This window comes from Onychostruthus taczanowskii, unplaced genomic scaffold, assembly GCF_017590055.1.
Source record: "Onychostruthus taczanowskii isolate IOZ18803 unplaced genomic scaffold, ASM1759005v1 scaffold1, whole genome shotgun sequence".
Taxonomy (NCBI): Eukaryota; Metazoa; Chordata; class Aves; order Passeriformes; family Passeridae; genus Onychostruthus; species Onychostruthus taczanowskii.
Window position 1 is genome coordinate 18,363,503 of NW_024496525.1, and position 15,336 is coordinate 18,378,838.

At 45.9% G+C, this 15,336-nt stretch overlaps 1 protein-coding gene across 1 annotated transcript in view; it reads left to right on the top strand.

Moving 5' to 3' along the window:
* The window catches only part of FLVCR2 (FLVCR heme transporter 2), a 32,302-nt gene that overhangs the window by 7,516 nt on the left and 9,450 nt on the right, over positions 1-15,336 (top strand). The window contains exons 2-5 of the mRNA XM_041399390.1: positions 2,163-2,304; positions 3,502-3,642; positions 8,584-8,651; positions 9,403-9,506. Coding sequence (XP_041255324.1) covers positions 2,163-2,304; positions 3,502-3,642; positions 8,584-8,651; positions 9,403-9,506 — 455 coding nt within the window. The remainder of the gene's footprint in view (positions 1-2,162; positions 2,305-3,501; positions 3,643-8,583; positions 8,652-9,402; positions 9,507-15,336) is intronic.

Here is a 15,336-nt window from a genome sequence, read left to right on the forward strand (position 1 = left end):
TGTGCAGCAGCTCATGTGGCTAGCATGTGATTGCAGAGAGAAGGAAGCCAAGAAGTACCTAGCACAGGAATCCAGCTTAGTTCTTCCGAGAAGAAAACAGTGGTAAAACAAAAGGTCAGTTTCCAGTAAGGTGTTTGTAAACCTTACTTGGGAAAGGGTGGGGGGCACATGGAAAACCTGATATATGAGACTCAATAGGACTCTTCCCTCAAATGGAAAGGAGCAATATTGAGAGTCTCTTCCTCAAAGGTTAAATCCTTAGAAATGCTCTGGAGATAGGAGCGAAGCCCAGACTAGCTGTATCCTGGGCTGTCCAGGCACACCAGAGGTACAGGCTTGCACTTGGCCACAAGGAGGGCAAAATAAATGTGCTGCAGAGACAAGCTGGCTTCTGCCCTCTACCAGCCATCTCTGTAAGCTTCTGTGTTTGATGCCATTACATTTTCTGTGCAGCTGCACGCTTGTGTAGGGAAGGGAAGGTGTGCAATTTATGGAGATTAGAGCTTGAAGCCTCCAAACCATCCTAGTTGTGCTCACTGGGCAGTGGGCACTTAGTCAGTGGGCAGTGCAGAGGAGGAGAGTTAGCCTGAGTTGCTGTGATGAGAGGCTGCGTATGGGCCATATCTGAACAAAACTGAGCTCTGGCAAGTTTAGTCCTGTGTCAGAGTCTGTCTGTGTTAGGAAGGTTTTAACCTTCCTAGTGATCTTTTAAGTTTCCTCCTAAACTCTTTCAGTCCTTGACTGGCTATCTGGGATGGCACAGCTTGAGTTCATCTTCAGTCTGTGTAACCAAACCTCAAATGTTCTTATTCTTGACAGTGCCTTGAACTGGTGGGGCACATTTGAAATCTCTCAGTAGCTCTTCTCACTAGCTCCCTGCAATGTCTGAGAGAATGAATTTAGTGTAGATATCTGTTGCTGATCCTGACCCAGGATATTCCAGGTCCCAGTGGAGGGTACTGTTTGACACAGGAGAAGTTTGGCCAGACATGGTTGAAAGTCACTTGTTTGTAAGCTAAGTATGATGCCTGAGGGCAGCAGATAGCTCTGTTTGAATCCTAAGCATTCTTCCTATCTGAAAAATACACCAGCTGGATGGAGGAATAGGGATTTTGTGGAGAATTTTCTGGGGCTGGGAGGCACAAGCTGATTTTTAGCCTAACTACAAGATATGGCAACTGAAATATATTTGTTCTGAGATATTTGTCTTGGCCAGTAAGTCAGTCTTCCAGAATGAGTCTATCAGCATTCCAGAAACACAGAGACATGTCAGAGAAAGCATGCAGAAAGCACCAGGAGGTTTTCGTAGAAGACAGCCTGGAAAGGTTGTCCAAGATCATGCCTGGATTACAGGGCTCTTGGGTCTCCTGCTCTGTGCTGACATGCTTCCATGAGGTTTATGGGCTGCACAGAACTTGTCTTCCTTAGTCCTTGCTTTCTGTACATTCCAAAGCAGTTTTTCCAGGGACAGTTGCCAAGCTCCATTACTAAAACAACCTCGACATCTAGGATATGTGCCATCAACACTTCCTTTGCTTTCAGCCTTGATGCTCTTGTAGGTTCTCCTGGTGGTTGTATGGTGAGCCTTGTCTTGGGAGGCTGCTCATTTGAAACTGTACCAAAGTTGGCTGAACCAGATTAATATCTCAGTTATGTAGAGTGGTCAGGGGTGTCGGCCCTTGCACTTATGTGGTTGGAAAATAAATTGGTTCAACTCATTAACACAGCAAATATTGTGGTTGGTTTTGATGGTCTTATTTTCTGCTATTTTTAATGAGCAAAATTGGATTACCAGGTGGTCAGGCTAGATCTGGAGCAGGGGCAAGGTAAGGAATGGGATGTGTGTGTGAACAGGAACATATATTTGTGGGGGACGTCAGGGCAGGCAAGACCTCCACTTTGATGAAGCCAGGTATACATTCTGCTCAATTGTGTTGTAAAACCTTGCCTTGAATATCCTGACATTTGTAATGGCAGTGGGGAAACATCTCTTATGGCCTAATTGAAATGGATATCTGACTTCTAATTGTTGGGTGGTAAAGAAGATTTTCATCTTGCTTGTGAAATTGGATTAGGGTCAGTTGAGCCTGTACTGAGCTGTAGGGTAGTGGCACTGTTGTGGTTTCATGCCATGCCTCTATTTATCTCCTCTCTCTCCTCAGCTTGGCATCGCTGCAGGCTTTCTGGTCCCTCCAGTTCTGATCCCTAATGTGGAGGATGTGGAGAAGCTGGCCTACCACATCAGCATCATGTTCTTCATGACTGCAGGTGTGGCATCAGCCCTGTTCATCCTGGTCATCATAGGTAAGGAGGTGGGAGTGTGCAGGTGAAACCAGATGGGACTGAGATCAGCCAGTGTGTGACAGGGGCCTGTGTGCCAGGAGATGGGCTGGGCAGGCCATCTGGGGAGGTGTCCTACCATGCAGCTGACAGGCTCATGCAATACTATATCTTGCTGCTTCAAACCCTTGATGAATAGCACATGTAAAAGGGAGGTTGTCAGCAAGCCTGCCAAATTGTTAGTTTTGTCCATTGCTTGCATAACAAATTCCAGGCATGAGTAAGTCCTTTAAAAACTAACAGAAATCTTTCGTAGTCATCTTCCCTACAAACAGGGTGCTGGGCCTTGAGTTATGTCTGGGACCTGCCTACCCCTTAAGAGTAGAAAGAGGCAGATTATATGGCATCACAGGAACAAGCTGTTCCCAGTTATGAGTGGAGATGAAAAAGCATGAAGGACAGTAGCAGGACACAAGAGGTGCAATTCTACTGCTTAACACATGAAGTTGAAGCCAGATCTTTAGCATGAAAGATTGGCATGCTCACTGGAGTGCTGAGTTTAGTTGCTGAATTCCATGCAATTTTTTTTGATAGGCTTCTCTCGCCAGTTTGTTCATGTTGCTGATGGCTGAATCAGATGTAGACTTCAAATAGTGTGGGTCAGGGAACAGACAAAGTACAAAAATGCCTGTCTAGCGCTTAGCACAGCAGTACTGCCTGTGACTGGGATTTCTGGCTGCTACTTTCATGATAGTAAGGGGCAGCAGATGGCTTAGCCTGAAATAAAACCTGGCAAAGGTTATTGTTCCCTGGGCACTGGCCACTGCAGAACACTAGGCCACCTTTGTCAACTCACTTGTCCAGTTCCGCTTTGTCATTTGTAAATCCACATAACACTTTTGCGCCTGGATGGTCATCCTTCTAGAAACAAAGGCTGATAATAGTCCTGAGAACTCTTGGTGCTGCTGGACACTGCCTACACAAAAATCTCATTGAAGGCAAGATGTTTCCCTTGGGAAGTTGACGGGAGTTACTGCTGGAAGAGAGCTGTTCTTTCCTCTTCCTGGATATGTTAATGCATAGAGATCAAAGCTTAAGGAAAATGGTGTGTTTTGTCCACTTTCTTCTCACAGCCCTCTGGCATCCCTCAAATGGTACAGTGTGTGCTCAGGCCCCTCAGCTGCACCATTATAAACAGGTGTACTTTGTGTCTGGTTTCAGTCTTCAAAGCGAAGCCCCCGAGCCCTCCAAGCCGAGCTCAGGCCTTGATCCAGTCAAGACCAGCTGTGGAGTATTCCTACGTGCAATCAATCCTCCGCCTGCTCCGCAATGCCAACTTTTTGCTGCTTATGGTCACTTATGGTAAGGTCTGGCCTCCTTTCTTCTTGTGCAGTTAATCACAGCTTCTTCCCTTCTCTCTGTGCTCTGCAGGGGCAGTAACTGGCTTGAGTTGTTTTAGGGGAACATAAAGATAGCTCCCTGTGCTGCCACAGACCAGGAATCCTTATAGCCCAGTCCTCTTCAGCAGTAGTTACCAGTGAATGCAGCAGGGAAGAGCAAAAGGAAGGCAAGCACACAGAAGATGATATGCCCCTACAACTGTTCTCCCCATCTTTGACTGTTTGCTGTTCAGGGGATTTCCTTATCTTTTTTTTTTTTTTCCTAGTAATTTAGCTAATTGCAGCAAACCAGTCTAAGTGCTTACATAAGAAATACATGGAGTGTCTGAGTGCGAGTCATAGGACTGAGTGAAAGTCATTTCCAAAGGCAAGGATTTGAACATGACTGCGAGGCATCTCTGTAGAGGTAATATGGAGTATGCAGATGTGCAGGCTCTGTCAGCTTTCTAGGCGGTCCCTGTGAAGCAATTGGAAGGAAGGACTGGAGAATATCTTGTGTCATCTGTCCTTGCCTGCTGAATTTGCTGTTTGCTTCTCTTCAGCATTCTCAGTCTGTTTGAGGGCAGTGTGATGTGTTGAATCTATTCCCTGATGCTGAATTGGCATATGGAAAAGTGTTTTTCTTACTAGCAGAAAGGCCATTGTGGTCTATGCCTGGCTGCATAATAGGGTATACTGTAGCCAGTTAGTCTGTGGGTAGTTTTGTCCTCAGTCTTCCTACCAGCTTGCTATGGAAACTTCTCAGGGGGACAGTTAAATATTGCTGAAAGTTCTGCACATTCTGCCAGCAATTGTATTTGAAAGACTTTGTGGATGAGTAGGCAGGTTGGAGAGAGTCAGATGGTGGCTTTGTACTTGCTGAGGATGCTAATGGTCTTTGGAGTTGTAACCTCTGCTCTCTTCCTTCTCAGTGCAGTAGACTTCTAGAAATGCCTCTCTCAGATTGCTCTTAAACTCTCCTGGATTACATTGCAGCTGCTGGGTTTGGCTTTTTTTTTTTTTTCCATAGTACATAATACCCTCTCAGAAAGTGAAGACAGAAAAATCTGTCAGGCAGACTGTGTCTAAAGTTGGATTGTGTCATCTGCTCAGTTCACACTTACCCTTCAGGAAAAAGAAAGGGGAAAGCATTTGCTCTAATAGGCATAAACAAGTCCTAGAGGAGAGAGGAGGGCTCTCAGTACAAAGAGCATGTTTAGAATCTGACCTTCCTGGGATAATTCTTTTCTGGCAGTCACAAAAAGTGTGGAAAATCTGTTCAGTGGCTCATAATTCATTTTCTCTTGCTGCTGGTCTGTGCATTTTTTCTGTTCCTCTCTGTGTCAGCCTCATGCCAATCTCCAGCTTGACTTGAGATGGTGACTGTTACTCAGAGAGGGAACTATGCTGTGAAACTTTTTTTTTTTTTAGCTTGTCTGGGTTTAAAATGGTGTCTGTTTTTCCTACTCAAGTCAAAAGTTACGTTGGCCGAGATTTAAGACATCTGCAGCCACATGAGTGCAACTGAGTCATCCTGCCTACCTAACACAAAGATTTCTGCAGCCTGTCGGCTTTTTTGTTAGCATAGCATGTATCAGGGGAGAGAGCTGTAAACCTGCTGCTTCATCTCTCCTGGCTGTAGAAAGAATGAGGATCCTTCCACAATGACAGGTCAGAACACATCTGCAGAACTCTAAGGTCTTGGTATTACCAGCAGCCAATGATTCCTTTCTTGTGGCAAGACTTGCAGTGCTGGAAACAGTGGTGTCACTGCTGCTGTGTCAGGTGCTCGTGAACTGTTTTTCAGGAAAGCCCTCAGAAAACCTTTTCCCCAAGGCTGCTGACATTGCTTCCATAAAACGGAGGCATAACATGGAATGGGCATTAAGGAATTCCAAGTCTATGGGGTTGGGCTTTTCATGGGAGAGCATGTTGCTAGTGGGAGGCAGTAGGAAGGAAAAGGGTGGGAAATTCTGGGAAGGGACAGTCTTTAAGACTTCATGAGACAGTCTTAAAGAATCAGCATTTGGAATGGTGATGGGGCAGTGGCAGAGGAGGAGGCAGGGCAGTGAGAGCTGCATAAGGAACCATTGTTGGGGAGGATTACAAGGGAGAACAAGAGAGAGTCTGGCATGTAGGTAATAGGTTGCCTTCCTGTGGGAGACCTGGGTTCTAGTCTGAGGCTTAATAAGGGCTCTGTTTGGAGCTGTAGGCAATGAACTTCTGTGTTCTGGCCTCTATAAAATAGAGGAGACACTGGGGTATCAAAAGCATTATTCTACGTTACAAGCAAACCATGGTCACTAGCTAAAGAATTAGGTGGTGCTGGACTTTCAGATGTCCTGCTCCCAGTTACTAGTTCTGGTTTCCCTTATCTGGGTGGGCAAATGGCCACTTTCCTGTTGGAAACAACCATTACCTGTTTCATGGTCATTCAAACAGCTGTAATTCTCAGAGAAGCTTCTCAGCTGAGTAACTGTGACATATGAAATGCCTACAACTTTTCTCAGCCCTCACATATGCAAATTTGACACACTGTCTTGATTCTTAGAATGTTTTACCTGACTCTGGTGCCAAGTGTTGCTGCCAGCTCTTACCTTCTGTCCAGCTTGGGATCAGGGACCCTTCCCTGTCTTGGAAATCACAAGGATCACAGAGATGCTGTAAGGTTGGTTTACTGACAGTGTTAGTTACCAGAGAAGCATCTGGCTGACTTCACAAGGCTACTGTCCTCTTGGCTGGGTGAGAAATAGAGGTGCACAAATGAGTGGTCAATGTTTATGCCCAGCTTTGAAGTGAAGAAGCAGGACTGTGCTGATCTGCCATACTCCCGTGTCCTTGAACTGCAGTTTGTGGTGTCACCTAGTGGGCGGGGTGCTCCAGAGGTGGAGATAGTATGAAACTGATTTAGGGTGTGTTAGCTGTTTTGCCATAGCCAGGTGTTGCAAAGAGATACTTTTAAGGCTGGAGGGCGCCTCCTTGCTGTGAGATCTCTAGTTGTTCTCCCCCATCTTTGGCTGCTGCCCCTGCTCGAGTTTCCAGTCTTCCTGAGTAATTCTTGGTAAGGATTGGGTCTATTCTCCTGCCTAATGAGCATGTCACTCAACTTGCTAGCCTCTCCTGTAACCTTCTGACTGACAGAGGATTTTGAAGTGCGAAACATTGTCACAGGCAGTATTTGGGATCACTTGCATAAGAGTCTTCATCTGTTGTCTGTGCCATATAGCTGTAGAGTGAGCTTTGCTTAATCATAGAATGGTTTAGAATCATTAGGAGGGCTCTTAAAGATCATCTAGTTCTAACCCCTGTGCCATGTGCAAGGACACCTTCCCCTAGACCTGGTCAGTCAGAGTCCAGTCCAGCCTGGCCTTAAACACTTTCATTAATGTCTTTGGGCAGCCTGTTCCAGTGCCTCACCACCCTCACAGTAAATGGTAATGTTGTCAGAGATGGTGTGTGAAGGAAGTGTGATGCACCCTCCAGCTGCCAATCTTGTGGCTCCTCATAGTGCTGTGTACTGCAACAGGTATTCAGTGCTGAGTGGAAGACTGGGCTAGGTGCAGGACTGCTGAGTACTTAAGGGGAGATAGGGGACTTCAGGGTTAGGAGAGCTCAGGGCTTTGTTCCCTCTGTCAAAGCTCTGCCTGCTAGACTGCACTTCTGTATCCTGAGTTGTTAGTTTCTGCTTTTAGCTGAGGCTTAGAGAGGAAAAGTAGGAAGGGGGAACTTGACATGTATCTGTTTTGTCAGGAGTTCAGGCATCTGTGCCAGACTTTTTAAAACCATGGCTCCTTTTGGAGCCTATAGACGTGTGGGCTGCAGTGGTAAAATCTGTCCCTTTCCCTCCGCCCATCAGAATCACTGAAGCCTTGAAGAGAAACCAACTGCAAATGTAAATTACTTTCTGAGAAGAAGGTTGTACTGACTGTTACAGACCTCATCAACCTGGGGAAGGTTTCTCAGTGTCACCCAAGGTGAGAGTGTAGCTGTTGCAGTACTGCTGGTCCAGTGCACATGTGTATGTTCTTGCCTGCTGAACAAAGCTGTTGGGTTTTCTGCCCTTTTGAGAAGGCATTTAACCAACGAGAATTGCATGTAAGATGCAGCTGAGCGTCTGAATAGGGCTTGACCAGTATCACCCCAACAGTTTCATTCTCACCTTGGGTGGTACTGAGAAACCTTCACCAGGTGGTTGATCCTTGTAACAGTTAATGTAAGTTCTCTTTCAGAAACACAATTACTTTCACAGGTTTTTTTCAGGCCTCAGTGATAGCTTTTAAAATGCAAGACTTTTCCCATGCAGACACACACCCCAGGTGCCTAAGGGTAGTGCTGTCTGTGCTTCACCAATCAGCTCTGCTCCTACTTGTCTTCTGGCATTTCTTGGCTTGGAGAGAGTGTTATTTACTGGCTGTCAGCAGGGAGAATGCTGACAGGCTCTTCTCTGGGAGGAAAACACACAGGTCAATGACACTGTTGTTAATTGAATCTCAGGTCCTTGTACAAGGTATGATGCTGAGGCAGATGCTTTTCTAGTTTTCTGACTTGGCTGGGAGCAGAGGACAAAACTGCAGTGCTAAAAGATGAATCTGACTGCTCACAGGGTTGCTCAGAGGGCTGAGACTCCGTGAAGGAGTTGCAAGACTTTTCAGTACCAGAAATGTGCACAGCCCTTCCTCCAGCTGCTTAGGTAGGAACCATCCTGAAACTGCAGGGTTCTTACTTCTGCATGCTGAGGCCTGGATGTTGGTCTGCATTTCTTTCAGTATCCTATGTCTAGCCAGTCTGGCTCACTCTCCTGAGACTCTGCAGCCTTGTTGTGGACTGATGGTCCCAAAGATTTCTCTCTCTGTATTTCTACCATTTCACAACCCAGCAGGAGAGTAGCAGGCTCTGAATGTGCTGCATTTTTATCCCTTCTCAGGTGTGAATGTAGGTTGTTTCTACGCCTTGTCCACTCTGCTGAACCGCATGGTGATCCATCACTACCCAGTAAGTGCATCCAACCCTCATGGCCCTCTCTGATACTTGCTGTTGTCCAACACGAGTTGGCTGTTCCTTTTTGCCTTTACACCACCCCATGCAAAAGCTGGTGAGCTCTAGAAAAGGTGCCTCCTTTGCACCGTAAATGAAAGCATTTACTTCTGAGAAAATCTTCCAGCAATTTCCATGCCTTGTTTCTGACTGTGATTTCTGCTGGAACATCTGTCCCAGGAGGCTGCCCATGCTCATGGGCATGCCATGGTGGCAGAAGAGTGGGGTGCCTCTGTACCTGAGCTATTGTACAACTGCTGGTGGCAGAAGGGTGGGGTGCCTCTGTACCTGAGCTATTGTACAACTTACTGCTGATGCTGCATGCCACAGAGCTCCTTTCTGTTCTGCCTTATAGTGAGTCCCAATATTTCCTGGTCAATCTGGCCCAAATCCTAACAGCAAGCTTCATAGTTTGTGCTAATCCCTCTGACAGTATCTGCTCTCGCTGGCCAGTGCACGCAGTTTTTCTCAGGGCTGGCTCAGACATAATTGCCAGACCACTTTTTTTTCATGGCCCAGAAAGCACTGGCTCATAGTGGGCCCAAAAGTGTTCCTGCAAAGGCTAGTTCTGGTTATTGTGTTACCATCAGAAAGCATGTGTGAAGACTAACTTTGGTGTCTCTTCCTCTCTGGGTTTTCTGCACTTTGCTTTTTGTTGGATATGAGTTAGCTCCTGCACTTGTGTGAGTGTGTATGTGTCTCACCACAGGGGGAGGAGGTGAATGCTGGCAGGATTGGACTCACCATTATACTCTCGGGGATGGCTGGGGCTCTGATCTCCGGCATCTGGTTGGACAAAACCAAAACCTACAAGTAAGTCCCTTGTTTGCCCCTGTGCCCTGGTGACTGTGCTCTTCCTCCATACTGTGCAAGGAGGAACCCTGTGCAGTTGAAAGTTGGCACTCTAGAGACTGAATCGTTGGGAGGATTTGTAGGGAAAAAAAATAAGAGTTCTTCACTTTACACTAACTGGGTTTTGAAGTTTGGAGCTGTGCATTAGCCAGCACTGGGCCCATACAAAATCTGGTATTGGTGTTCCCTAGGGAGGCTTACAGAGAAGATGAGATGGCCCAGTGACTGCTTTGTCAGGGATGAGAGAGTTCTTGGCACAAGCAGAATCAAGACTGTACCAGACCATTTGTCAGCCTTTACAAACCAGCCTCTGTATATTTTTGTCCAGCTTAATGAAAGACACATTGAATCCAGTGCCCAGAGGCATTGTGTTGGTGGCGTGTTGCTGTATTTAGGGCAGGCACAAGGGTTATTTGGGTTATGGGTGGATGATTCTGTGTGTGTTGCCCAGCGAGTTGGGAAGGCAGATCTGGCCAGCATGACTTGCCACCTGCAAAGGGACAGTTAAGTGTCTTTTCTTGCTCTACAGTTCCCAGTCCTCATAAATTTGGATCTCACTGAAAAGCACCTCTGTAGGATATCCCAGGTGATACAGAGAGACTCTTGTGTCTTATACTGGGGTCCACCCAACTCTTTGGTTTCTCTGCTGGCTTTGAGAACTGTGCTACCACCTGTTGTCTGAGCAGGTTAGGTGAGAGGGGGCTTTACTGGTGATGTGCTGGTAATGACTTGAAAGCAATTTCAGTGTTTTATTCCTTGCAGCAGCTTTTCATCTGGGGGAGACCTACTGTCATTATCCTACCTCATATCTTGGGCTAGAAATGCACATTCCCATTGTAGACAGATTAATCTGGCTAGCTGAAGTGGCCTCTGGCCCTAGCTCCCTGTAAAGTACAGGGATCAGAAATAGAAAACTGGCTTCTCTAATCAGAAAGAACAGTAGGTGAGGACTCCTGAGACTGGCATGTTGTTTGTTGCTGTGTCTAGATGGTTGTGTGGCACTGAGTAGTACTCATATGGGAGTCCTGGGAAATAGAAATACAACTGTTGGAACTGCACTGCTAACCATGCAATGTGACTTGTGTCTCTTTCCAGCCCAGGGCTAGTGGTAAGGTAGCCTCAGCTGGCACTGCTAGACTGGATGGTCTTCCTGGTTTGATAAGTGAGGTTAGGTTGCAGCATGAAGGCTTGAAGAGCCTTGTGACTTACCATGCAGCGCTGGGACTTGAAATCTGGGAGAATGGCAGAGAGAAAAATCCACAAATGCTGTATTTGTTCCATGTCTGCTCCTTCCTTGGAGGGATTGCATAGGTAGGCAGAGCTGGCTAACAGTGCAGAAAAATAGGACTATGTCATCCATGGAGTTTATTCTACAGACCCCCACGGACTATTGGGGGATAGTTTTAGCCTTAGGTAAGGAAAAACCCTGCTAAGAATTTGTTCTCCCTTACAGCCTACAAAATGGATTTCTGTGAAACTAGCACTTTTTTTTCTGAGTGCTACATAGTCTTTATTTAGCCCCATTTAAAAGTCTATTTAAAAAAAACTGTCAAGATGCCAGATGTTCTAGGTGGGTACCCTCCCCCTTCCCTCTGTTGCTGAGATAGTGTCAAGAATAAAATGGTAAGCACATGAAAATCAGGAAGGAAAGATATTAAGTCCTTTTTTTAGTCAGCTTGTAAAGAGAGGGAAGCAAATGAATGGGATCCAGCTGTGATTGCGGGGAGCAGGGGAAGGTTAATAACAGAAAGAATTGCAGAGCTCTACATGCATGTTTGGTCTTTACTGTACCATCAGCAGTTCCTTGAAAGGGTGAGGCTGTGCTAAGTCAGGCTTTCCCCATCTGTCATGCTCGGGCACCAAATGGCCTTGCACTCTTGCTTTTATTTGGCAGGCAAGTCCCTGCGGCAGTCCCTGCACTGTTCTTGTTTTTGGAGTAGCAGGTGAAAATTTAGTCCATTAAAATAAATACATGGGTGTTACTCTAGGACACAAAATAGAAAGATGCAGATACTGTATTCTTCAAGGTGAGAAAGAGGGAAGTTTAATTCTGACTCCAACATTTATTGATTTTTAAAAGTGACAGTGGATTGGAGGGTGAAAGTGCCACCTCTCCAATGACACTGGACAAACCAACAGTCCATCAAATTTCTCCTCTTCCAGAAAAGAATACAACACAATTAATTATTTACATAAAGTCCATGAAAAAATTTGTTACAATAATGTAAACATCAGAAAACTTAGAAGAACTCAAAAAAACAGAGCAACACCTGGGTTATATAGTGATGAGTGAGCAGTACAAGAATTGGGGTTGTCTTTGGTGGTATGGCTTGTTGAGTACATATTTACATAAAGTCCATGAAAAAATTCGTTACAATAATGTAAACATCAGAAAGCTTAGAAGAACTCAAAAAAACAGAGCAACACCTGGGTTATATAGTGATGAGTGAGCAGTACAAGAATTGGGGTTGTCTTTGGTGGTATGGCTTGTTGAGTACAGCCCATCTCTTTGAATCATAGAATCAGGAGAAGACCCTTATTGTTTTAATATCAAGTTCCTGGCTCAGAGGACAGATGAAGTTGTGACACCTGGAGACTGCTGGGTGCATTGGTGTTGGTAGGGTAGTCTGGCTCAGAATGAGGTGTTTGGGGACTGAATTAATCAGCACTTCTCTTTGGTTATGCTTTTCTTTAAAGTGCAGTGTTCACATGGCCTCAGTTCAAACTGGTTGCAGTCAGCATTCTCTGCTTTCATTGCTGCATCTCTATAAGGCAAGATATCAGAAATATCCATCTCTCTCTCCATTGACTATGCAGAAGACCCTAAGTGGTGTTTTAGGTCTATACACATGCAAGATAGAAAAATTTGGGGGAGGGAGAAAAGATGGTGGAGGATGGGGCACTTGGCTTTCTTCCAAGCGAGAAGGCGTGTGCTCTCTCAGCCTAGCCTGACCTGCAATTTGAGCCTGTTTTACACAAGGTTGGTCCTTGTGTAGTGGATATGTCTTCACCCTGTCCTGCCATATGTCTTATATAAATAATTTACCAAGACTGTCCTTTCTTCTGACCTTCATACAGGAAGAAAGTGGCATAAAACTGAATGCCTAAGGATAAGGGCGTGGTGAAAACCAAAGCAGTCTTCAATTCATCCCTTTCTCCAGCATCTGACACCTCTGTGTCTTCAGCAATGAGATCTTCTGGGAGCATAGGATCAAGGGCTTTGTTCGGGCTTGTGTGCAGCCTGGAATGTGCTGTCTTCATGGCAAAGCCTATGGAGGCCATCTGTCATCCATGTCTGTACAGCAGAGCACGCTGGAGCTGCACACAACATCCCTGTGAGCAGCTAAAACTGTTGTATGTGCCTGTGCCCCTCATCCCACCTCCTGCTCCCAGCTTGTTCATTTGTTGCCTCAGATATTGTTTGACTTCAGTGTTTTTGCAGCTGCAATCCCCTCTGAGTCTCGTTGTGTCACTTTTGCTTTCCTCACCCGAGTGACCTTGTGAGACAAGGCTGGGTTGGGCGATACCCGTTCCTTACTCTGAGGCTTCTTCTGGAGCTGACTGAACAGCAGGAGATGTGTTCTTCATTTCAGCCCTGTTCCCTTGTCTGGCTTTTTTTCCCCATGATCTTTTTTTTCTCACAGTCCCTTGTGTGGGCTCTTTATCTGCCTCTTCAGAAGGTTTGGGAATGTGACTGGGAAGGCAAATGAATGTCAGGGCTGGTAAGGTTCATGTAAGTGACAAGTGTGTCAGGTCCTTCACAGATCTCCCTCCGGATCTGCCACAAAGACTTGGCACTGGTGCCTTCATAGCAATGCTTCCTTTCCACACCCCAGAGCGCAGGGTTGGGTTAACCTCAGTTTTTCTAAGGTAATGTGGCAGGAGGCCTAACTTCTAGCCTGTACTCACTGCACTAACCAGCCTGTTAAGTAGATAGTCTCTGTTCCCTGTTCCAGACAATGAAAATTGTCAGTCCCTGTAGAGACATCATGGGAGTAGGTTGCTAAAAACACCAGAATGCAGTGCTGATGTGCTCTGTGAATCTGCTTCTCCTCCTTTGTGCCTTTCTCACTCCCATGAGATTTATGGCTATGATAAGAGGCTTATTAAGCTAAAGCTGGGCATTTTTCCATGCCCCAGTGCCCCTAGGGCCACAGAGCATTCTTGTTTTCTGGTGAACAGGGTGTCAAAGGCCACTTCCTGAGAGCACTCTGCATCTGTGTCTTTCCCCAGGGGATTTTGTTTCCCTATGTACCAGTGTCTACCAGAATCTCAGTTAAACCCTCTTCAAAATTTTGTGTCTTTCCTGGACTGCTGAGCACTAAATCTCCTTTTCTTGTCATCAGTGGTATGCTCGGGGGAGCAGGGTTTTGCTGAAGTCTGGTGTAGGAGAAGTCTTCTTGTGTGCTTAAGGCTGCTTCCTGCAGCAAGATTTGCATTTGCTGCTCTCTGTTCAGATCCTGTGAGGGTCTGTGGTGAGCAGGCAGCAGTTCATGGCTTCAGTGTGCCTCCTGGTCTGTGTTTCCCACAATACTCAAGCCTGTGGCCTTGTTCTTTCACAAAGGTCTGTTGACTTATTTTGTCCTTCTGCAGCCTAATGATTCAGGGAGGTCAGTGAGGAAAACTTGCAGATGAGGTACCCATGGCAGGATCAGTTTTCTCCATTTTGTCCTCTATACAGTTCTGCAGTTTCAGTGAAGAACACCTTTAGGAGTTCGCCTGCAGCTATGAGTCTGCCTGCTCTAACTCTCTGTCAGGCACAGCGCGTTCTGGGAACTGAACTCCTCTCTTGCAGCTTGACTAATGACATAGCATCGATGTGAAACAAAGTCTTCACCACATCTGGTCACTGTCTCATTCTTCACCTTTGCCTGGAGATGAAGGGTGAAGTGCAACGCTTGGCAACTGTCGTGACACTGAATAAGATACAAATACCTTAGAATACTTGAGCCGTAAGCCTAGAAAGCTAAGTGAGATTTTGTGACTATCCCGAGACCTCTGCACTGAGTCCAAACTGGCTGTGGTGAGAAAAAAATTACAAAATTCACCATGGGCTGAGTGTCCCTGCTGGCAGTGACTGAACTTCCAACCAAGGGCTGCAGCCACCTCTTGGAGGCCTGCACAGTATTTTAGCATAAACTGCTATGTAGTTTGGAGGCTCCTGTTTATGGAAGGAGCACCCAGTTCAAACTCGGTTCATGTAGCCCAAGTACAGAACTGTAATTCTAGCTTTGAGCTCCTTTCCTAATTATCTCTTTTCTCCATGGCTGCTTGTCAAGGCATGGGAGGCATAAGAACTCATGGGACATACCTGAGGAACCTGTATTGAGCAGAAAAAGGCTTTTACTTGCATCTCTTTCACTCTCTGGGACTGCTCTTTGTCTGTTCAGTCAGTCTTTCAGCTCTTCTCCTTCTGCAGCCTCCAGGCATTGTGCCAGCCATGTAGCAGCTCTCTGCAATGGATTATAACAGAAGTAAACAGTCCCTTTAGGCTACCTTCACAGCTGAATTTTTCCTTCAATGAAAACTTGAGAAAGAACATACTTTAGGAATGATACAGCATTGGAGGTTGAGGGATTTAACTACTCCTTTGATACACAACAAAATTACAAAACAAAATACACAACATGCTCGCCACAGCATGTTGTTCAGCCTTTCAATATATTAAATGAGCCTGGTGACCCTTGTAAGTATGGATCAATAGCTGAAGCCTGAAATTTGCTTCTCAGGCCTATATTTGTATAAGAATTGACATATGGGCAAGAGCCCCACTTACTGCAGTCATTGCAGC